Raw genomic sequence first — 23322 nt, 5'->3', positions numbered from 1 at the left:
AAAATTTTGATAAAGATATTTGCAAATGTTAATGCATCAAAAAATGCAATTAAGCATAGGATGTTTATTTGTAAATGAGAACAAAAGCACCTGAAATGTATAATAAGAATGTTGATCACTTATAATAATAGGTTTATAAGATAACGTTGTTTCAGTCATATGCTGTCAATAAATTTAGCAGTTTTAAATAATATAGTCACCGTCAAACTGAGCACCCGTAATAGGAAGCTAAGTTTTCCTACCTATCTAATTGGATTTGGTATCTAACTCTACTCCATATATCTTTACAAATCACATGCCATTAATAATTTGGACCTTATTACTCACTGGTAAGGAATTTGATTGATCTAGTGGACCACGGCCTTGTCAGCCGGTCATGTCAAACTGACATGAGCCGACCTTCAATATTTGACCTCAAGCGTCGCGTCGACGAAATTTGGCGATAGGGATCATTGCTACAGATTACTACTTGGTCAGGTCTGGCACTATGAATTAAACTAGTTGGTTAGCTATTGTTCTGTTGGCTACTTTTCATTTATCCTTGGTTTGCTTTCAGTTCTAGATTGTAGATTAGGGTTTTAACAGCTCTATCTAGAGTGTCTTTTTGTCGTTTGAGTATAAGTCATTTGAAGCTACGGTTAGTATCTAATATCTAATAATAGCAATGTCTATCGCTGTTCATTTTTGTTTTGTAAGGTTTTGTCTCTTTCTCATCAAAAAAATAAAATCTCAAATCTCTTTTGATTTGATTTAATTTTATATAGTTCTTTGATATGTGACAGTGTTGTGTTGTCAATTTTCGTTGCACCATTACCATAAGTACTTTGAAGACTTAAGTATTTTCTAATTACAGGGGCTTAAAAATAGGGGATTAAAAAGGCCACATCGAAGCAATTCATCTAAAAAAATATATTTAAATTTGATATTTGTTAGCATTGCGATGTCGATTAGCAATATTGTTTTTTTTTATATGAATTGCTTCGTTGTGGCCTATTTAATCTTCTGTTCAGTTTATCTCACTTTCTACACTGTCTGTTTATATACTACTTGTTGTAATATTAAAAAAAAATAACTTGTATTTGTCGCTTGATATCAATCACATAGGCGATACTGTCGTTACTTCTCCTAGGATTGATTTACAAGTTTGTCCAAATGGAAAACTCTGTAAACTTACGCAATTCGAATACACGTCGAGTGTTACCATACATTTTCCGGTCGGGTTGCAGCCGGCGACCCTGTAAATTGAGACATTACCGTTCGTGACGCTAAACGCTGCGCGTGCGACGGCCCACGCAATACTATCATACTGTGAACATTCTTGGCTAATTGTTTTAATTCATTATGTTTACATCCGTTTAAAATGTCGGTCGCAATACTAATAAATCTTATAGATAAGCTGGTTTTATATAAGTACATGTTAATTTGTTACTTGATTTCATGAATTAAATCATACAATCACTTAATACTTCCTAATCACATTCCTAATGGAAAATCCCGTCTCAACATGCTTCTGAAACCCTAAATAAAACCTTATGGTTGTCTGGAAGAAATCACTTTAAGGGATAAGGCCGCCATTTGCCATGTACTTATTTAAGAGTCTTGTTGTAATTATTTATTTTGGTGCAGTAAAGTATATTTGTATTTGTAATAGTACATTTTAAGTTTGTAGGGTTCGTTGGAAATTATGTTTTTTTTTGTATGGCAACTTGGCCGTCTAATTTTTTTCTTCTCTCTACAACACTGGTGTGTAACGTGTGCTCTTTAATAAATTGATTTCAAGTGGATTCGTCGTACTTTATTGTGAAGAAACAATATAAACTTCTTCAGAGTTTTAGTCTGATAATTTCCTGGGTTCCTAGTAGTTTTACCGAGTTGATACTCGACCCAGAGTGAGTGATATTTATCTTTTTTTATAAAAGTATTATTTAATTGGTACATATTCGCCTATTTATAAGAAATGGCGGAACAAAAATGCGTGTTGTGCCAGATATAAAATACATTAGGAACTGCACTATTTACCAATTACACCCAGAACCTAAGTAAATAAAACGATTTCAAAATAATACTAGCAATGGACCCAAATACCAACAACCCCGGGGCGCGCGTGGGCACCACATTAAGGTAATGAGCAGAATTATCGGATAATCACAAGCGCAAGCGCAAGTATGGCGGCAGGCTTCGTGCGTAACTTCCTCGCTATTGGCTTGGTAATTTTCAATCACGCCGACTACGGCATGCGGGAAGAAATTAGAGGCTTAGCACTTGTGTAGACTACGCGATTTTGAGATAAATTGATAAGTACCTAGGGCATGTTAGTGCAGGAGTGCGCACTTAACGTTTAACTAGCTGTAAAAATAAAACAAAGCTATATCAACTGTTTTAAATTTGAACAGTAATTATTAGCCTATAATAAAAAAAATATATTTTATCTACTTATAATAAATATAAAGATGCATAGGTAAATAAAAATATTATATTCACCACTTATGTATTTAAGTAAGTACTTAAAAACATGACAAAATATCGTCCGTCATACTTGATTTTAGAGGTAAGTAGGTGTAAATCAGATCCTTCGAATTTCAAATCCAAAAGAAAAGCACAAGGCACGTTAGCTCGACACATTAAAAGTAAAAAAGTAAGTATTAAGTATATTTGATTTGATTTGATTAAAAAAAAACTGAAAACGATCGCGCAGTCTGGCCAAGATCTTAGTTCTGCAACCGCAACCCTTACTTCCAGAGCATATTATGGCACTAATCTGATGATCAGACTTTCAAACCTTCGTGGTTTCCGTATAGACGCTTGTTAATTTTCTCATTACCGTTATAGATGCGGTCGATACGTCCATCATGATGGTTATAGCAGAAACATATACATACATATATAAATAACCCCTTACCTTAAGTAATCAGAAGACAACTTACTGCAGGCATTTTTGATATAAACTCTGAAGATGGATAAGTTTTGATAAGAATGTCTAGCAGGACCTATACATATATAAACTATAAAAGATTCTCAGGTTTCTATGTTGTGTTATGGTTGTAAGTGAAATGATAAAATATTTGACAAATTAGAAAGCACGTTGGCACGTTTAGCCGTTGGTCCCGGTTACTAGACAATGATGTAGGTAAGTACGTAGTCACTATCATGGGCCATGTCAAGATGCTTTGGCGACTCAATAATAACCCTAACACCAGGTTTGTTGAGGTCGGTAATACCCCTCAGAACCCACACGATAAACGAAGAACATTTAGAAAGCATTTTACTTTTACACAGAACAATGAACGTGAACCACAATACACGATATATGTAAGTAAATGAAACCCATGTACCTAAGGCACGACTGACTGTATTTTAGCGAAATACAAAAAGATCTAAAATAAAGAGAAAGTAAGTACGCTAAAACTGTGCGAAAATTAAAAAAAAGAAACGAAGATGATTGTGATAGCGGAAGATTCAATTATAGTGAAGTGAAAATAAGTAAGAGCTTTAAGGTGTGACCAAATTAGATGTGTGGCTTTGATTATATAGTCACCCGAAATATAACCAACATACGTATAGTTTTACTTGTTTCAAATTATTGTTGCAGGCTAGTTTTGAGACAATAAGTTCAAATTCAGATAGACGGATGCACTGACATATAGACAGGTGGTGATACTGTGCAACCTGTAATCGTACCTACAAAGATCTTCTAGAATTTTAACAAGAGTTCGTGAGCCACTTTTGTCCGGCCAAGAGTTAATGTCATTTGCGGCAAATGTACAAAAAATCACGTCAATAAAAAAATGTATCATCAAGATTAGGTGTTATCATCGTCAGACTTTAGCATCAATAATAGTACTACCTTTGTCGCTAACCACATAGTGTCTTAAAATATTAAAAAAATGCACAGTTTCAAACAATATTAGGCATTAGTGTTTTACATAGACAAACATGAATGAGGACGGCAATGTTCACTTTTGTTCTATTCATAAAAACGGCTGCTTAGTGTTGTTGATGACGGGCGACTGTCGATAGACTATCGAAAGTCACGGCAAAATGAACAATATCGATAAACCTAGGGCTAACATGCATAACTTGATAAAATTTTGTCACGGTCATTTTATCGGTTCTAACGATATAATTATTATGTCGATTGGTGCTAATATGCGAAACCCAAATACGTCATGTCGTTCTGACAAAATACGAACAAAATTACGTGACACGTATTTTTTTTTTCGAAATGTATTGAATCGATGGATAATTTCATCATGTTACGCATGTTAGTCCTGCAGAGGAGTATTCGTGAAGCTGATTTTCTATAGTGACGGACAGGATCCTATCATTTACAAGAACTGTCAGTTTTAACCAATCACAGGGTAGAAATTCCTACGATTTATTTGTATTTTTTAGAATTTTATTATGTGATTGTGATTCTATCCAATTACCTAACTATTAATTATATTCTAATTCTAATATTAATTTAGAAATTGAGTAACCTGTATATTATTCATATAATATACAGGTTACTCAATTTCTAAATTAATATTAGATTTGTGTTATCGCTATCATTAGCGATAACACAAATACGTCGTACAGTCATGAGCAATATAATGTACCCACTTTAGGACTCTGTCGCACTAACATATTTGACATTTAGTGAGACTTACAATACAATTTGTCAAAAAAGTTAATGTGACATGGTACCAAAGTGTATACATACCTATTAACGCTCGTGACCGTACAGCAATACTATTATCGATTCACCGTTTGCTGCTATTTATGCTGTCAGCAGAGTTGCTGTGTAATAAAATCGATTTTATCATTACTGTGGATAATTTTCAAGCATGTCTATCGATCGATACATGATCTATTGAGAGTCGATCTATCGATAGCCGATAGTTTGGCAACGCTACGGCTGGTCACGTCGCACCTTTTCCTAATTCCAAACGACTGTGAATTCGTCACGGAGACATTTGAAATAATGTCGCAAATAAATGTAAATGCACTAGTGTACCTACCAATGAAACCATGGCATTGATGTTTTACTGCTGTTTCAATTTTCCTCCTCTATGGTCTTGTAGTTAGAGCATCACGATCTGGAGATCCGGGTTCGACTCCCGATGAGGACAATGTCCAAATCAGAATAGGTGTAGGCTTGAGTTACCTGATTGTCCGGAAAAGTAAGATGGTTCCGTGCTTCGGAGGGCACGTTAAACCGTCGGCCCCGGCTATTAGCCGTAAAAAATCCACTAACAAGAAGAAAATAATACAAAACCAAATTAGATTTTCCATTTATTTTGTAGAAACTGCGCGCAGGGTTTACAATAACCTATTTTATTTATTCGTTGGTTTTAACAGTCGGACCTTAGAAAACAAGGCCATATAGTCCAGTTGATGTCATCTTCATAATATACATTGTAGGTATATACAAATTATATAAAAATACTAAACTTATTATATGACAACTGTTGGTCAATGGTGATAGTCATCCTGAAAATTAATTGTTTATTAATTCATACAATCGAGATAATTGTTGGGATAGTCATACCTTAAAATAAAATGAAATGGAACAATTCTTAGAGGCATGTAAACTTTTCAACATCATGATCAAAGGTTTAATTCAATTGCCATATTATCTTAGATAATGGCATAAACCATAGGCAAAATACTTTCGTTAGGTACAAGTATAGGTGAATGATTATCATCAAATATCATGTTCAATAGAATTCAATCGCGGTGAAGACTTTGACAATGACGTTTGGTCGTTTCCCAGTAGGTTTTAGATAATATTACTTATATAACAAGATATTAGCTATCTACTACAGGTACTTAAAGTTAACTAGATATAGATATATTAAGCTATAAGTCAGGATTGAAGTTGATTATTCACCAGTCATCACTTCAAGGAATTCTGTAACAATAAGAAGAAATTATGTTATATAATAGATTGAGTTATTAATATATCTTAAGTGCAGTTTTCACTAATAGTTGGCTCGACTATTATAGACGGTGATACGAGTCACCAACTATTAGGTACGCATATAAGCAACTGATTCTTTCACTGATTGACTGACTCACTCATCAGGAAATCTCAGAAAGTACAATTACTAGGAGTCTCAGATTAGGGGCATAGCTTTTAGGACGTAGGTGCTCATTATAACGGGATTTTAACCCTAAGACCTTGCGGCTTTGAAAGAGACTACTCTGAGTGCCATCCCACTCGCGTCAGACGGAGTACTGAAACCACTGCCCTATTTTTCCCTAAAAAGTAGCATGGAAAATGCTACACCGACAAGAGCGTGGCCCTTAAATTAGTGAAGATGATGAACCCCTGAGGGGCTAAAAAGGGGTGGCAAAGTTTATATGAAACTTTTATGGTTTTAATAGAAGGGTTAACGGCCTCTGTGGTCCAGTGGTTGAGCGTTGGACTCACGATCCGGAGGCCCCGGGTTCGAATCCCGGTGGGGACATATCACAAAAATCACTTTGTGATCCCTAGTTTGGTTAGGACATTACAGGCTGATCACCTGATTGTCCGAAAGTAAGATGATCCGTGCTTCGGAAGGCACGTTAAGCCGTTGGTCCCGGTTACTACTTACTGATGTAAGTAAGTAGTCGTTACATGAGTCATGTCAGGGGCCTTTGGCGGCTCAATAGTAACCCTGACACCAGGGTTGATGAGGTTGGTACGTCACCTCACAACCCACACGATAAGAAGAAGAAGATAGAAGGGTTTCACGTGAGCGAGATCGTAGGTAACTTGTAGTGTAATTATATTATTATAATCTATGTTCCTTCAAGAATATTCAAAGGCAGTACTCACCATCGAAGTCCACGGTCCCGGACCCGTCAGAGTCGATCTCTTCAATCATAGTGTCCAGGTCGTCAGCGGTAATTGTATTGTCCAACTCCTTGAAGATCTCCTTCAGTACATCTGTTGTTATGTAGCCGTTGCCTGAAATACAAATGTCATTGTGTTGTATAGGGTTATAAAAGCATGGTGATTGATGATAGTTGGGTACTAGATTGTTTAACGGGTGTAATTCATTACTAATTTTCTTATTTACATGGAGACACTTAAGTATGATGCAAACATCAAGTAGGTATTGTACTTTCATAGGAAACGTTTTGTTTCTGTAATTGAATTCCGGCCAAGTAGATAATGCCATCTGCGGCAAATCTACAATAAGTACCTAACGTCAAAAAAAAATGTAACTGAAATATAATGGAAATAAATAGGGAACGCCGCGCCGTCGAGGTACAACAGACGGAATATCTTTTCTCACTCAGCGATTATTGTCTGGCCCCAACTATACTTTACTAACTGTAGACGAATTGAAAAAGTAGGTATACATAATACAGGGTGTTAGTGACATCGTAACGAAAACTTTGAGGTATGATTCAGACCATGAATCTGAACGGATATCAAGTGAAATTTTCCTTCGCAAAAGTGTGGAAATGAAAATAATTAAAAAATACACTAAAATGTTCATGGAATTTCCGACAGCAAATTACATTTGATATCGACTAAGAATCATGGTCTGAATCATTCCCCACAGTATTCCTTACGGTGTCTCAACACCCATACCTACTTGTCGGCCAGCTAGCTGTACGTACTTGTACGGGGTGTAAGTGGGACTTTCCATCGCAGAAGTATAGATTTGAAAGAATTTTAAAAACCTAAAAAAAAAACATGAATTTTGCGACGGAAAATTCCACTTGATATTAACTCAGAATCATGGTCTGAATCATTCCCCTCAGTATTCGTTACGATGTCTCTAACACCCTGTATAAAGCCCCTTTAAAGCAGGCTACCTAGAGACATATTCCCCGTTGGCTTGCATGAAGCTATTACATATTATTTAAGTTTTTACCTTCTTTGTCATATAACCGGAAAGCTTCTCTAAGCTCTTTTACCATGGCTTCGTCGTCTTCCTCCTCTTCTGTCAAGAATTTAGCAGCCAATTGAACAAACTCTCCGAATTCCAACTCTCCCGATCCTTCAACATACAATAAAGTTCATTGTAAAACCAACTTTAAAAACATAATGGTACCTACGGGAACAATGCATAGGTAATAATTAATTGTTTAGTTAGAATCTTTTCTAAGCAAACTGGAGGCAAATAGAACACCACACCATACAAATTAATATTATTATAAGTAGGGTAGTGCAAATTCAAATGTTTAGTAGTTAAGTAGGTATTTAAATGTTTGTTACGTAGTGTTGTTAAGAGTTGAGAATTCATGCAATTTTTTTGTGTTCGTTATGAAATACCTTACGTATAAAAAAATTGCGTAAGCAAACATGTTGACTAATAGAAAGGGTATGTAAAATTCGCCGCTTGCTGACAAGCCTCGATAGCCGTGATCGTCTAGTGGTTAGGACCCTACGTTGTGGCCGTAGTAACCCAGGTTCGAATCCTGGTCACGGCAATGCAAATGCATTGTCACGGTGAAGGCGTAATTTTTTGTGATTTTTTCCTTTTTGTACTTTTACAATACTGTTTTATTAATTTCTGTTAAATAATATTAGTTACTCCATGGTTTCGAAACATCCAACACAATTTCTCAAAAAATATTTGCAGAGTAACCTAACAAAAAAATGTACTTTTTTGTCAACTTATTCAATTTTGGTCATTGAAAAACATAACCCTCCTTCTGACAAAGGCAGGTAAAAATAAACTAAGAAAAATAGTGCAAAATATTTATTTCGCAGCGCCATCTATCGTGAGTCACTGGTACTATTTACTTATTTGTAACGGCGCCATCTATTAGCACATTAAAGAACTATTACAAGCACTAAATTATACAGAAGTGTAGGTAAGTGTAATAAAGTTACCGAGTTTTGCCGCAGCATGCTGTGGCGCTAGTTTGTATGGACATTGTTGAAAATGAGTTATTATATAGTTTGCATTTTTGACGATCACCCAACGGGATAGCAACGGCAATATTTTTTCTACACGTTTTTAATCATACATACTTTACCTATGTATAGTAGCTTGTTTATCTATTAGCTTGTTTGGCACCATGATTAGCGTCTTGGAAGCCAAGATTCCACGGCTTTGTTGAAGTCGTCGACATGGCATTAGCCGTATTTTCACACTTTTATACAGACATTAAACAGTTTACTCCATAGGTAGGTACGTAAATTCTATTATCGTTAATCCATATTGGGTTGGAGAGAGCCAAAAGTTATCACAATGACAAGTTGAAGCCGCACGTGGATAGCTATATTGATGTCCTAATATAATGAACCGTATGGTGACTGATTACCAGTCTATCATATATCGCCTGTATTAGATAATCTATTTTTCCTACTCCCACACGAGCAGAGCAGTTTTAGTACTAAGTAGGTACTTTATCCTCCATAAGTTTATGGTCGAAAATTTGGTGATATATTTGCGTATGAGTTCTTGACGGTAGTACTTAATATAGAGTTGATATTACCGTTCACCAGAGTACTAAACTTTTTCAAAATATAGCAATTATTTTATTCGTTACTAGTACAAATATAATAGGTAGCTAGCTAGCTGCTTACTTAATATATAACTGTTCCAAAGGTCATTACATTAATTCAATCTTACTTATTTAAATATATGTTATTGCTGCTATAGGTTTCGAAATATATTTTGTACATTAATATATAGGTAGTGTCATACGAAAATATGTTAGCAAAGAAACAAAACAAAATATTGTTATTGTAAAAATAGGTAAGGCAGTGAACGGTAATAATATCAGCTCTATATTACGGACTCGCGTCAAATATAGGTAAAAATGCCACCGTATTTTCGCCCTATAACTGTAACATACATTGCCATAGCATACTCGAGCAAATTAACTAGGTACCTTGCTGGGTGGTACCGACTCTGTCAGTAGTCTGACTTTGAGATTTTCTAAAACTAGCGTCGTCATTTTCTCGCACTCATCGTTAGTAAAGGACGGCACTATTTTTAGAGCTGTCAAAATAATTTAAATACTTATAAGTTCTTCCCGCCAAAATCGGCACAGCAGTGTCTGCAATGTAGCTATTAGCCTTTGAACTGAGGAAGGTACTTAGTTACTTAGCCCGATATAAGTATTATATTTTTTCTCATAGAGTTACGTACCATCTTCGTCTACCTCTTCAATAATTTCTTTAAGTGTTCCTTCGTCCACTGAGCTTCCTAACATTTCTAGAATAGTGCCAATCATGTCTGTGCTAATGACACCTTTCTTCTCATGATCGAACGCATCGAATGCATTCTTAAGAACTGTAAGAAACACATAATTAGGGTACCTATAATATTTATTGTAGTGGATATGTATATTCCCAAAAACATATTATATTAAACATAAACCTTAATTGGATGCTCAGGTAATAATAAATTAACCTGCTTAGAATTACCACTGGATGTTGTACCTTTTTATTTTAGAATATGAAATAATAAATAAATAATATTTTTTGTGATATTACTATTACAACATAAAAAAAATAGTCTTAAGAGTCAATTATTTACAGAATATTCTACTATTTTTATAGCTAAGATACTTATTTATGTATTTTAATAAAATAATTTAACTAGTAATAATAATTACTTACGTTGCAATTGAGTTTTGTCTAATTCCTCCTGTATACCGTGAAAGAAAGAAAAAGCATGAATTATTATAAAATTACTATACACAATATAGTTCACAATTTGAAAATAAAACTTTAAATCCATGACGTTGCAGCCCTTCCGAAATATAAGTAGGAACTAAAATGTATTTAACATTAAATTGCGTTGAGTCAGCTTTATGCAAATAAATATTATTTTTATTTTTACTATTATTTATTTCTTTTTAACACAATTTATCAATTTAATTACTTAAATTATTTTTGGTAAATTTACTTATTTATTTATATATTTTATAATTTCTTAAGACCATGCAGAAATATTTAAAAACAAAATTTGTTCCACTGCTTCCACGACTTCCACTTCACAACACTTTTTCGTAAGGGCTTCAAATAAAAAAATAAAAAATGCACGCACCATCTCAGTCTCTTTTTGTTAAGCACTAGATCTTAACCGAAGTACTAAAGTGTCACTGACAATCTTAGGTCTCAGTTTGGTCTAGATGTCTGGATCAAATTTATACACACGGGATCGACGGATTTCGGATGGATGGAATATTTCAGTGGTGGACAACAATTTCTAAATTTTACGGTTTATATCTAGTAGGAATTCTAGTAAAGCCAGTTGGTGCCCGGTTGGGTGTAAGCAAAAGGTAGCTCTTTTAAATCATACTTTATCGCATCTTCCTACGTGAAGTGGAAATATCTTGACCTTTGTACCTTAAGATCATCGTCGGAGGAGCCGTTGTAAATGATAGCCTGTGTAATGAGGTATTAGTCTTGTTTTCATGGACGATCCGAAATGCGAAAGTTAAAGTATCACGATTACTGAGACAGTGTTCATCCCTGATGATGAATTTCCCTACATTAATCGTTATCGGCCTGTATTTATGTCTAAAATATGAGAGGAGATTCAATATCTAACCTCGTTCAGATAAAATGGCTTACATATTATACTATTAGTATCTAACCGCACGGTCAGTTTACCGAAGCCTGTGTTAAGTATCAGTTATCTATCAGGACATTTTGTAATTTTGGACTTTTTTTTCGCCTTAAGCCACATCGTCACTTGATTGTGGTCAATATGCTAGAAGCGTTGAGAAGTTCTGCAAAAGCCAGTCAACCTACTGTGTAGAGTTGATATTGTTCATAAATCAGAAACCGTAAAGGCATAATATACTAACTGCTATACTAAATTATTTGGTAAGAATCTTTCAATGCGTCTCATCGAGGCTTTGGGGGATGTAATGGTAGTTATTTTTATCAAAGGGTAAGACTGGAAATTCAGAGAGGCAATGCTGCCAGCTGCCAGGAGGTGTTTTATTAGTTACAATAATAATACTAAAACAATAAACAACAACAATACAACAAATTCAAACAATAAATTCGTTCATTTTTTTATTCATAATAAAATACACTTACTTAATAATTATTAGATAAGATTGTAAGATACTTAATATTTTTTTATTGAATATATTTATAGTATATTAAATTACTTAAACAGTTTACCTCCACTGCCCGATAGAAATCTCACGATGGCCGGAATGTCAAGAGTATGGCGGTGAACCGCAATGCTATCGACATGGCCAAATTTAATGCTATTAATAAATTACATCCTACTCGTTGCAATAAAATTAGATCGTTTCGACTGCGCAGTCGTAGGCTACCCATTAGCGCTGATGGGATTAAGGGTTTAGGAAACCATTTGAAAACTGGATAACGCTAGGGTGATGATGATAAAACTAAATATTCTATAAAAAAAAAAACAAACTTTATGAAGGTCAATTTATTTTAATTTATCATTTTTGAATCTACAAAGTGCTATGACTGGCGCAAATAAATGATAAGAAACTGATACTGCAACATATATTTTATACATTACAGGTTACTTGATAACTAGAGAATCTATGTAAGTATGCTACATACTACTTACATAGATTGTGACTAATAATACAGTCAGTTACCTAGTTGTCACTAACTCTTTGAGAAGGACGTAATATACGATTCTGAAGACCCGATTACTCTAGCTGTAGAGACAGCCAATCAGCTCGCGACACCAAACACTTCAGGACCACGATATCGACCCCGCCGGTGTGGCCGACGATTTCCCTCAATCGCGCTTATTAGCGACCCACTAGAGTCGATTAATTTTTTCAAATATTTTTCGTCTCCCAACTGGGCATATTCAAGCCTGTTGTCTTAAACGTTGTACCGGGTAAGAGCCTTCAGCGCTCCCTATTTGTCCGGCCAAGTAGTTAATGGCATCTGCGGCAAATCTACAATAAGTCATGTTTAAAAAAAATCTAACTCCTTGTGTATACGGGAAATTCCACTTAATATTAACTCTACTAAGTTAATATGAACAACGATGACGACGGAAAATTCCACTTGATATCAACTCAGAACCACATCCTGAACCATCCCTCAAAGTTTTCGTTGCGGTGTCACCCAGCTTACACCTCAATACTTCCCAAAGCCCTCTCAACTAACTTTTTAAAGCTAAGCTCTCCTGCGCCGACTACCGATTAACTTTGATACGTATGGGTTCGATAGGCGGCGACTTCTTGGAAACCTATTATCGGATCCGATGTCGTGACATGTTCAGAATATACTTACTTCGATATTGATAGCTTTTACTATGTAAGAAGTTGGTCTGAAAGCTAATAAAAATACATATGACAGAGGTACTTACTGATTCTGTCCTTTTCTTCTTCTATCGTGTGAGTTGTGAGGAGAATTACCTTTTTTATGGTATCGGGGTTCTGAAGTGTTTGGTGTCGCGAGCTGTAACCCTGGTGTCAGGGTTATTATTGAACCGCCAAAGGCCCCTGACATGGCTCATGTAACGACTATTTACTTACATCAGTAAGTAACCGAGACCAACGGCTTAAGGTGCCTTCCGAAGCACGGATCATCTTATTTTTTGGACAATCAGGTGATCAGCCTGTAAGTCCTAACCAAAATAGGGATCACAAAGTGATTTTTGTGATATGCCCCCCATGATTCGAACCCGAGACCTCCGGATCGTGAACCCAAGGCTCAACCACTGGACCACGGAGGCCGTTCTGTCCTTTGTAACATTAAGTGTCATTATCATCTTCTTAGCGTTACCGTTACCCCGTTTTCACAGTGTAGAACTTACACTTAAGTAACCTGAAGATATGCCTATTATGGGCTATAAACTGCAAAAGCTGTACTTACGTATTCATTTAATGTAGCTTAATACAGTCACGGATAAGGGTTGCCGTCGTATTATCATCTTGCGGCCAATTCTCCGTAAATCTGTTACCTACTCTATCCATAATTAATGAGAGCATCTTGTAGCAGTATCAATAGATATACATCTATCATGTAATGTCAAGTTTACATTACTTGATGGATTCGGGAATAATTAGGTCATATAAAAAATTCAGATCTACGTGATTCAGTTTCTAATTTGCGTAGGTTATAATTGATATTCATTATTCTTCTACACTGGACTGAAACCGAACATAAGAATCATATCATGTTCATGAGAAGAGTGTAAGCAGAGTAATATCGTGTATCTAGTTTAGAACCCTGTCGCTCTACCATATTTGTCATTTGATGAGAGTTACGGCTGAATTTGTCAAAAAAGTTAATGTGTCATGGTATCAAAGTGTATAATTTTAGTACTCGTGACCGTACGTGTATGTAAGTGGTAGATATTAATTTTACGCAGAATTCTAACGCCGTATCCTAGCTACAACACATAGGTATTCAACCGCCAATTAACGCAGTTATAACCCGAATTGATGAACCTATTTCCGTCTGCGGCAAGCATTATTATTTTGTTGAAATTCACTTCAAGACAATGTACCGTGAATCTGAATTTCTTACATACCTAATATAATGTTCTGAAGCACTGTTACTGTGTGCTTAAGTGCTTGCATTTCCTTTAATGAATTTGAATCGGTATTAGGTACATACTAGCTACTAGTACAACAATAAAAACAAAACAAAACGAATTCGTTTTTTATGTGATCGAAATATTTATTTGCCCCACTCAAGATCATCATCTCCCTAGCGTTATCTCGTTTTTTTTCACAGGCTTACCTAACCTGAAGATTTGACAGGACCCACTCAAGATGTTTTTCATTTAAATGGTATAAAAAACTCAAAATCGGACCCGTCTCTGGCAAATTAGAAGTGAAACCCTTCACTGACTCCACTATTAAGACTAGGAATAAATATTTAATGAACAGTAAATAAACATAATTTAACATAGGTACGCAGGTGTATGTCTTTGATAAAATTTCCGTGTAATCTTAGTAGGTACGGAGTTCGCCGTGAATGTAGTCCAATCAGATTACAAGGGTCGGCTCAATAATTAATCAGATGCTTCACTAATTTCTAATCTACATAGCTTGATGTACATAACGCAATTCTAATTTGGTACTAGAGAATACATAAACTGCCTATATACGTCCCACTGCTGGACACAGGCCTCCCCTCAATCAACCGGAGGGGGTATGGAGCATACTCCACCACGCTGCTCCACTGCGGGTTGGTGGAGGTGTTTTTACGGCTAATAGCCGGGACCAACGGCTTAACGTGCCCTCCGAAGCACGGAATCATCTTACTTTTTCGGACAATCAGGTGATTCAAGCCTGAAAAGTCCTTACCAAACAAAGGACAGTCTCACAAAGTGATTTCGACAATGTTCCCATCGGGAATCGAACCCGGACCTCCAGATCGTAAGCCTAACGCTCTAACCACTAGACCACGGAGGCTGGTACTAGAGAATAATAATTATAAAAATATATACATAGGTACAGGATGTTAGTGTCTTCGTGACGAATATTGAGGGGGATGATTCAAACGATGATTCTTAGGTAACATCACGTGAAATTTTCTGTCGTAAAAATTCATGTTTTTAGGTTTTTTTTAATTATTTTCAATTCTATATACTTTTGGGATGGAAAATTCCACTTGATATTAGCTCAGAATAATGAGCTGAATCATCCCCCTCTGTATTTGTTCTTAGTTTTTAATGTGAACTTCAGAAACTTTTTAAATGCCGATAAGATGCCAATTTAAATAAACATCCCTAGTGGAAAGCATGTTAAACACGCCTAGTATTTATTCGCTTGGATTAGCTGGAATACCTGAGGCGACAAGGCTGATTTATCGGCGCCTGCAATGCACGCTAATATTAGAGGATTATGGAATTAGCACTAGTTTCTTGCTACGGCTTTGCTTGGCTGTAACTTTTAGAGAATTATGGAGACAAGATGTAAAGTCATGGTTATTAGCCCTGACAAATTATGTGAGTATGGGTTTTGAAATTGTACAACAAGTTCGTTGAAGACACAGCAGCGGCTGAACACATTCTTTTTACCCGACTGCGGCAAAGCAAAAAGGAGGGATATGTGTTTAACCGCTATGTAATATGTATGTATGAACACCCCTGGAAAAATTTCGGAGAAATATTTTCTTGTTTACTACCTACTTTTTAGAGCACGATTTCCGTAGTCGAGTTTAAGTGTTTAAACTTACCTATATTTTTTAGTAATAGGGAAGAAGGAGAAGAAAATAATTTATTTTAGAAATAAGAAGGTGGAACACAGAATAGAGGAGTGAACAAAACAATAAATTTAAAGCTTATCTCTAAAACTAGGCACACTACATAGTCAGTAATTGTAACGCTATAAGTACTGAAGTACAAAAAATAGTCGACAATAGATTATTATAAATACCTCGATCAGAGTTTTATCATCACTATAACGCGTTTTACATAGCGTCAAGGATTGCTGAGTTTGGTTGTCCACCTCACAACCCACACGATAGAATCAGGGCATGCATGCATTATTCAGACAAGGTAAATTAGCGTAATGATAGTTGCCATCATTAATTGATAGTCGTTGCCCAAATGGCAACATTTGGCAGTCACATGTGTAGACACCCCATCATATTTTATTTTAATTTATATTCTGAAATATCTCTACGCTATTTTGACGTGAAGCTTTTAACACAGTACATACCTAAGCCCCTTTATATACTGCGACTTTTTGTAGATATAAGTATTGTCGTGGTTCAGTCCTCACAGCTAGGATGCAAACGCGGCGCAGTAGGAACACACCCTAGAAACTTCATATAAACAACCTCGCTTTACACAGACACTACACATTGACATTATCGTACACGCGCATCTGTGTGTGTGACGTTTGGCGCCAAAAGTCCAAACTACGTTCGAGGGGGGTGAGGTAAACCTAGCTCAGTCGCTGGTCAGAAGCGGAGAGTTGCCGTTCTATATGTAGTATTATTCCTTATTCTATGGTAGGAATACAGCGCTTGAAAGGTGAACGCACACCTTAAGGCCGGGTTTCCACTGACGCGGAGATGGACGAAGAAGAGCGGAGATGTGCAGATTTGACCAATCACAGCGTTCGAGAGAGCGAAAAACGAAGATGCTCTGTCACTCTCTCCCTCGCGGTGATTGGTCGATTCCTGCACATCTCCGCTCATCTCCGCACAGCTCCGCGCAGCTTAACGCGCCGCAAGAGTCACACATCGCGACACAGCATCGATGCTCCATCGCGACTGATTAGATATACTTAAATGTTTGTTAATAGCTGGTGTATCTACCAATGCCGTCGTGCTGCTGTGGAACATGGACTTGCCTTGCTGCAAAAAGTAGCAATGTCAAGGCAAGGTCGCAATAAATTCACAACACTTCATTTTTGGGACGATGGTTATAGATGCCCAATATTGTTAAGATTTTTCATTGGGCTAATTACAATTGCAAGTATCATTTCCCATACTACTAAAAAAAAAATAACAAAAATAAACAAAATAAATTAACGTACATGATTGATATGAAGAGGCGAGTCGTAATACTAATAGGTAAGTTTCCAACTAGTCAAATCAATTACTTTTTAATAAACGTCAACACACGAAATTACTATGAGTATGAAAAAGCATATTGTGACGTCATAGAAAAACGTGATAAAATGTCTGATTTACTATTAAAATTCATGAATAAGTTAGAAGAAAGAAAATGTTTTTCGTTAGTTTTAGATCTGTTTTTATTTAGTAATCAGAATTTTATAATTTATCTAGAACCTAGTGCACGACCCAATTAGCCGGTTTGAATAGCCTTACAAACAAAAGTACCTACCACATATTTTTCACATACCTATGTATATAATAGTCGCGTCGCTATGGAGAATGCTCCAACAATGACCACTGTTCACGACTATGCTTCCAAAACCCATTTCAAGTGCCGTTCTTTCATCGCTAGCCATTTCACATCCCTCGAGGACTGCCAAAGCCTCTACAAACAAGGGTTTATAATCGGATGCATTTGTTCTCGAACAACGAATTGCATAAATTTGCATTTAGCAAGAGTTATCCGCCTGTTTTCAACTTACCTGAAAATACATGCGCTTCTCGTATTGTTTTGTGGGATACAACAGAGCGGAACTGAAACAGCGTCCATACTACTTACATAATTATACAGGCTGTATTCGTTACGATGTCACTAACCACCTGTATACGCTTGACTCTCACTTTGAGGTCGCAGGTTCTAATCCAGCACAGGCCTAAACCAATGATTGTCGAATTTGTTTTCGAATTCATGTTTGGATCATAAACGATCATCACGTGCTCAGCGGCGAAGGAAAACATCGTGAGGTTACCCACATTCCCGAGAAATGCATTTTCGGAGGTATGTGACCTAACCTGTATTGGGCAGGTTTTCCCTTCATGGGTTGGAAGATCAGACAGGCAGTCGCTTCTGTAAAAAACCGGACTAAAAACTTCAGGTTAGGCAAGCGGACCCTGTGAAAAACCGGGATAATGCTAGGGGGATGGTTATTTACTGATACAAGACTCGAAGACTTACTAAGTACTCAAACATCCCGTACAGTCGTTACCCGTCGCATCATTAATTCTGTCCCGTCGACATCAGACGGCTAGGACGGGCACTACAGCCCTGTCATCGGTAATATTTATAGTCCATTTGCAAGCTTGTTATAATTGCGAGCGTCGGGTTTTGCCCAGTACATCTGTGTTCAAAGTGCTCCTATGAGGTTCGGTATGAGGAGTATTTATGGTCGTCATGTTTATGGTGTAAACATTATTTTAATTATTTATGATATGTATTTCTGGAACAGTCATCTGTGCCACGTTATGTAGGATTGAGTATTTTTGTGGTATTATCTATTATGTAATTTTTTATCCGGGTATTTGCCTTAGAACTCTGAGCTCTGCGTCTTAGAGCTAACTATTTGTCTAAATATTGGAATTTGAAGCAAATACATACATAAATTCACGCCTATTGCCCACCGGGGTAAGCAAAGGCTATGGAATTCCATTTGCTTCGATCCTGACATCTCTTGCTAACCTGAAACCCCCCCGATGTAATATTTGGCCGGTACTGCATAAAGTCGTGTAGGTACTAGGTTACTTTTTAACATGGACTTGTTGGATGTACCTAACCCAATAAGATTACAAGGCGTGAATGTATATGTCATCTGTGGATGATGTTGTTGGCAGTACATATAGTACCTAAACTAGATTTAAGACCTAATTGTTTTAAGTTTTGTACAGTTTTTCGTCTCTAATAAAAAAAAAAGCACTTAGGTACGTATATATTACGTTATAAATGAATGCCTAGATTTAGGGGCCGTGTCTTCAGTAATATTTATAGTACATTTGCGAGCTTGTGGTTATTGTAAGCCGGGTTACATCTGTGTTCTGTGTTATGTAACATCGTAAAATAACATGTCAACATCGCTACATGAATTTGTTACGTATATTTAGATTATCGTAATTGTTATGCTATCTTACTATTTACCTGAAACTGTTATTAATATTAGCGATGAACAATGTGAATAACATAACGTAAGCTCACGACTATATCCCAATGGAGTAGTCAGAGGTACATCCATCGGAAGATGAACCTTCACCGAGATTTCTGTTAAAAAGCAAATAGATATGTCTTTCGAAATGTACAAAACTATAGCAGGATGATGGGTTAAAAAAATACACCTTTGTAAGTATACTTTATATTTGTTGGAAATACTGTTATTTAAAGATTACACATACATACATAAACTCACGCCTATTTCCCACCGGGGTAAGCAGAGACTATAGGTGTACCAGAATCTGGTGGCATAAAAAAAGTAAAAAAAATAATGATTTTCCTATTGTAATGTTAAACTGTCACCTGTCAAGTCAAAGTACAAGACCCGTAAATAGGACTAACTAGTCTTAATACTTTATTTCGGTATACTTGAATATTACAAATTCATAAATATATTATTGTTTTTCATATATACCTACCTACACTAGCTAGATTTTTCCCGCACCTTCGCCAGCGACATGTCGATTCAAGCAACTGTTGGAATCTATTCAGTAATCCCGCAATTATTTTCGAAAATAGCGTATATTCTATTCCATCTATCTCCATATAAAATTTCAAGTCGTTTTGACGTGATGAGTGGATAAGCAGACAAACTCACAATCAGTCGTTAGCGTTCACAAGACGATCGGGCGGACAATATCCGGCCCGATGTCTGAACGCTTCCTCAAAGTAACATTTGTAAAGATAAACAGTAGCACGAAACGATTGTATAAGTACTTCATTTAATGTCCATAGTGCCCGTCAATAGGTAAAAAATAAAAAGTATCAAGACGTTTTCTTCTAATTACCCGAGTGTTGCTTACTATAGAAATTTGATTTCCCCATTTGCCATGAGATTCTGGTACACCTATACTAGAATTCCATTTGCTTCGATCCTGACACACTTTAATGGCCCCGATTCCTGCAGACACCGCCTAATTTTATTTTAAGTTATATCCGTCATTTTCATATCCGTCGAAAAGGAAAGGGACGGATGATTCACAGCTCTTAATTTTAGGAAGAATGAGTAAATGAATGAATAACCCGGGCGAATCAAAAGGTATGTCGCTGGTATGCAATCCGTTTGACGTGCTGTCTACTTAACTGTGTCGGGTTATTAACGGATGTAAAATTTTTAGACGGTTGGTTTAGATTTGTGCTTAAAATTGACGTGTGTTCCATAAATTTTATGCTTGTCGATTAGCCGTCCCTTTCCTTTTCGGCGGATAAGAAAATGACAGATATAACTTAAAATAAAATTAGACGGTATTTACAGGAATTAGCACCAATATAAAGTTAAATTAGAGATCTTGTTTAAAGATTAAGTAACGTATTTTACATTAGTATCTATGTAGCGGCTCACAATCTACTCATAGTACCATACCCGTTTGATCCGAATAAGGGACTTTCCAGGCTACTTTAACCAAAAATAATTATATAGATGGCGCTGCGTGTGTGTGTAGATCTTTTGTACCACTCTAGAGCGAATAAATTTCATTTCATTTCATTTTTCATTTCATTTCAAGATTTAACATGATAATTACTTAAGTATTTTCCCATTACTCGGGTAGTTACATAATTATTCAAAAAATGCTAGAGGCATATATAAAAATAATTGTTGGTCGATATTTGGATCACATTTTTATCATCACTAATTTAAGAGCCACGCTCTTGTCGGTGTAGCATTCTTCATGCAACTTTTTTAGAAAAGAAAAGATGACTCTGTCCTCCCTAGGGCCGGGTTAATGGTTTTGTATTAAACCAGATGCAACACATTATCGTTATGGAACACATTATGTAAACAATTATGTTCCTGCCTATATTGCTTCTCTTTATTTTGATCAGAATACTAATGGGTGGAAGATGTAATTATGCCTGGGTGTAATAAAAAGGGTCATCATTTATACCCAAAAACAAAGATAAAAGATGCATGATATATGTCTGTTATCCATTAATTAACAGCCTCCGTGGTCTAGTGGTTAGAGCGTTAGGCTCACGATCTGGAGGTCCGGGTTCGATTCCCGATGGGGACATTGTCGAAATCACTTTGTGAGACTGTCCTTTGGACATTGCAGGCTTGAATCACCTGATTGTCCGAAAAAGTAAGACGATTCCGTGCTTTGGAGGGCACATTAAGCCGTTGGTCCCAGCTATTATCAGTAAAAAAAACCACCACCAACCCGCAGTGGAGCAGCGTGGTTGAGTATGCTCCATACCCTCTCCGGTTGATTGCCCAGCAGTGGGACGTATATAGGCTGTTTATGTTATATTACGTTACATTATAATCAGCTTCGGAAGGCACGTTAAGCCGTTGGTCCCGGCTGCATTAGCAGTCGTTAATAACCATCAATCCGCACAGGGCCCGCGTGATGGTTTAAGGCCCGTTCTCCCTACTCGTATCCATCCATGGGGAAGGCCCGTGCCCCTGCAGTGGGGACGTTAATGGGCTGATGATGATGATGATGATGATAATCATTTTAATAAAATCATTACGAGATTACTGCCGACAGGCGGAGGTCCGTGTTGCTCTATGGTTGACAGTGATCCTTTTATTTTCATTACTATAAAAAAGTGAAATAAAGAAAATCGTTTTCCCTCTGTGCATCTTTCGTGATTTATGATCATTTTTCTTTTCATTAAAAAAATGATTTACTGTCTTACAACTGTATCTCATTACATTTCGGTTTATTATTAATGGACAGATCTTTCTGTGTTTATGTGATTAACATTGTTTGTAACACGTATTCAGTGGCATAATATTTGAATTCATTGTAAAATGTATATATTATTGTTTTCTCTTGTAATTATTAAGAGTGAGCTAACTTGTTATCTTCTGATTACCTATTTGTTCAGTGATGAGCCATCGCGGCAGTGAAAAGGCGCAAAAAGTTATTTAAAAAGAGCCTTATTACCTATTCTTTAAGCAATAAAAATAAATTAAAAAAAAACAACTTTGTGTCCCCCTAGCATTATCCCGTTTTTCACAGGGACTGCTTACCTAACCTGAAAATTTGACAGGTCCGATTTTTTACAGAAGCGACTGCCTGTCTGACCTTCCAATCCGCGAAGGGAAAACCAGCCTAATACAGGATAGGTCACATACCTCCGAAAATGCAGCCTTGTGTCCTTACTATTAAAGAGTTTTCACAACAGTCCCATTTTGGAAATATTCCCGGAAATGCCACATGACATTGTGTCATTGCGCCCAGCAGGGATTACGGGCATATGTATGTGTTTATTTAAATCTAAATCGGTTTTATTTATTACCATGAGTGTCACTATGTAACAATCATTAGTATTCTAGTTTAATCTCGTATTGTGCCCAGACAATTTATGCTGGCAAATTCTTTGGCACATTCGATAGTCTTCAGTTTGTCACACTGGCCCAGTTTTAATTTTGAGTCATCATATTTTATCGCAGTGATATAAAACAGTAAATTAATTATACAAAAAATAATTATGCCACACAGGCTTGAACCAATGATAGCCGAATTTGTTTTTGAATCCATGTTTGGATCATAAATTATTATCATGTGCTCAGCGGTGAAGGAAAACATCGTGATTTTTTAGAGGTATATGACCTAACCTGTATTGGGCTGGTTTTCCCTTCGTGGGTTGGAAGGTCAGACAGGCAGTTGCTTCTGTAAAAAACTGGACCTGTCAAATCTTCAGGTTAGGTAAGCGGACTTTGTGAAAAATGGGATAATGCTAGGGGTTATGAAAAAATAATTATGCATCGTAAATAACCGCTGGTTTAAACTGATGAATAGATATTATTACTTACTTCTAGTTTCGAAGTCTCAAGCTTCATAGAAACGCTAGCAACACTGTCGGCCGTCTGTAAATGATATGTAAACAACCATTTTTAATTGATTTTTCGAAA

The 23322-nt window shown here is 36.4% G+C and overlaps 1 protein-coding gene and 1 non-coding gene across 4 annotated transcripts; one reads left to right on the top strand and one right to left on the bottom strand.

The window, feature by feature from the left end:
* Positions 1 to 5261: 5261 nt before the first annotated feature.
* LOC126367864 (troponin C, isoallergen Bla g 6.0101-like) lies at positions 5262 to 23271 on the bottom strand. Of its 3 annotated transcripts, XM_050011642.1 has the most exons (7): positions 23224 to 23271; positions 10562 to 10589; positions 10089 to 10232; positions 7857 to 7982; positions 6806 to 6937; positions 5873 to 5893; positions 5262 to 5472 (listed from the first exon to the last, which is right to left on the bottom strand). In XM_050011642.1, exons 1-7 carry the CDS (start codon positions 23248 to 23250, stop codon positions 5468 to 5470), a joined length of 483 nt encoding a protein of 160 aa, XP_049867599.1. In that variant the 5' UTR covers positions 23251 to 23271; the 3' UTR covers positions 5262 to 5467. The 3 variants fall into 3 exon arrangements, with proteins under 3 accessions (XP_049867599.1, XP_049867598.1, XP_049867600.1); XM_050011641.1 differs by lacking the exon at positions 5262 to 5472 and having other exon boundaries at positions 5481 to 5893; XM_050011643.1 differs by lacking the exons at positions 5262 to 5472; positions 23224 to 23271 and adding an exon at positions 10992 to 11081 and having other exon boundaries at positions 5481 to 5893.
* Trnah-gug (transfer RNA histidin (anticodon GUG)) lies at positions 8344 to 8415 on the top strand. The gene has a single exon. It is a non-coding gene; the product is annotated as a tRNA-His (tRNA).
* Positions 23272 to 23322: the final 51 nt, after the last annotated feature.

The sequence above is a fragment of the Pectinophora gossypiella genome, chromosome 6, assembly GCF_024362695.1.
Source record: "Pectinophora gossypiella chromosome 6, ilPecGoss1.1, whole genome shotgun sequence".
Lineage (NCBI taxonomy): Eukaryota > Metazoa > Arthropoda > Insecta > Lepidoptera > Gelechiidae > Pectinophora > Pectinophora gossypiella.
The sequence above is the reverse complement of the archived record's forward strand: the minus strand, read 5'-3'. Positions and strand labels throughout refer to the sequence as shown.

Excerpts from the sequence above, each read along its gene's own strand:
- LOC126367864 (XM_050011641.1), bottom strand. The coding sequence starts at position 23,250 with ATGAAGCTTGAGACTTCGAAACTAGAA. Across the intron at positions 10,590-23,223 it reads TTGAGACTTCGAAACTAGAA|GAGGAATTAGACAAAACTCA; the intron begins GTAAGTAATAAT and ends CACGGTATACAG. Across the intron at positions 6,938-7,856 it reads CCGGTTATATGACAAAGAAG|GCAACGGCTACATAACAACA; the intron begins GTAAAAACTTAA and ends TTTGTATTTCAG.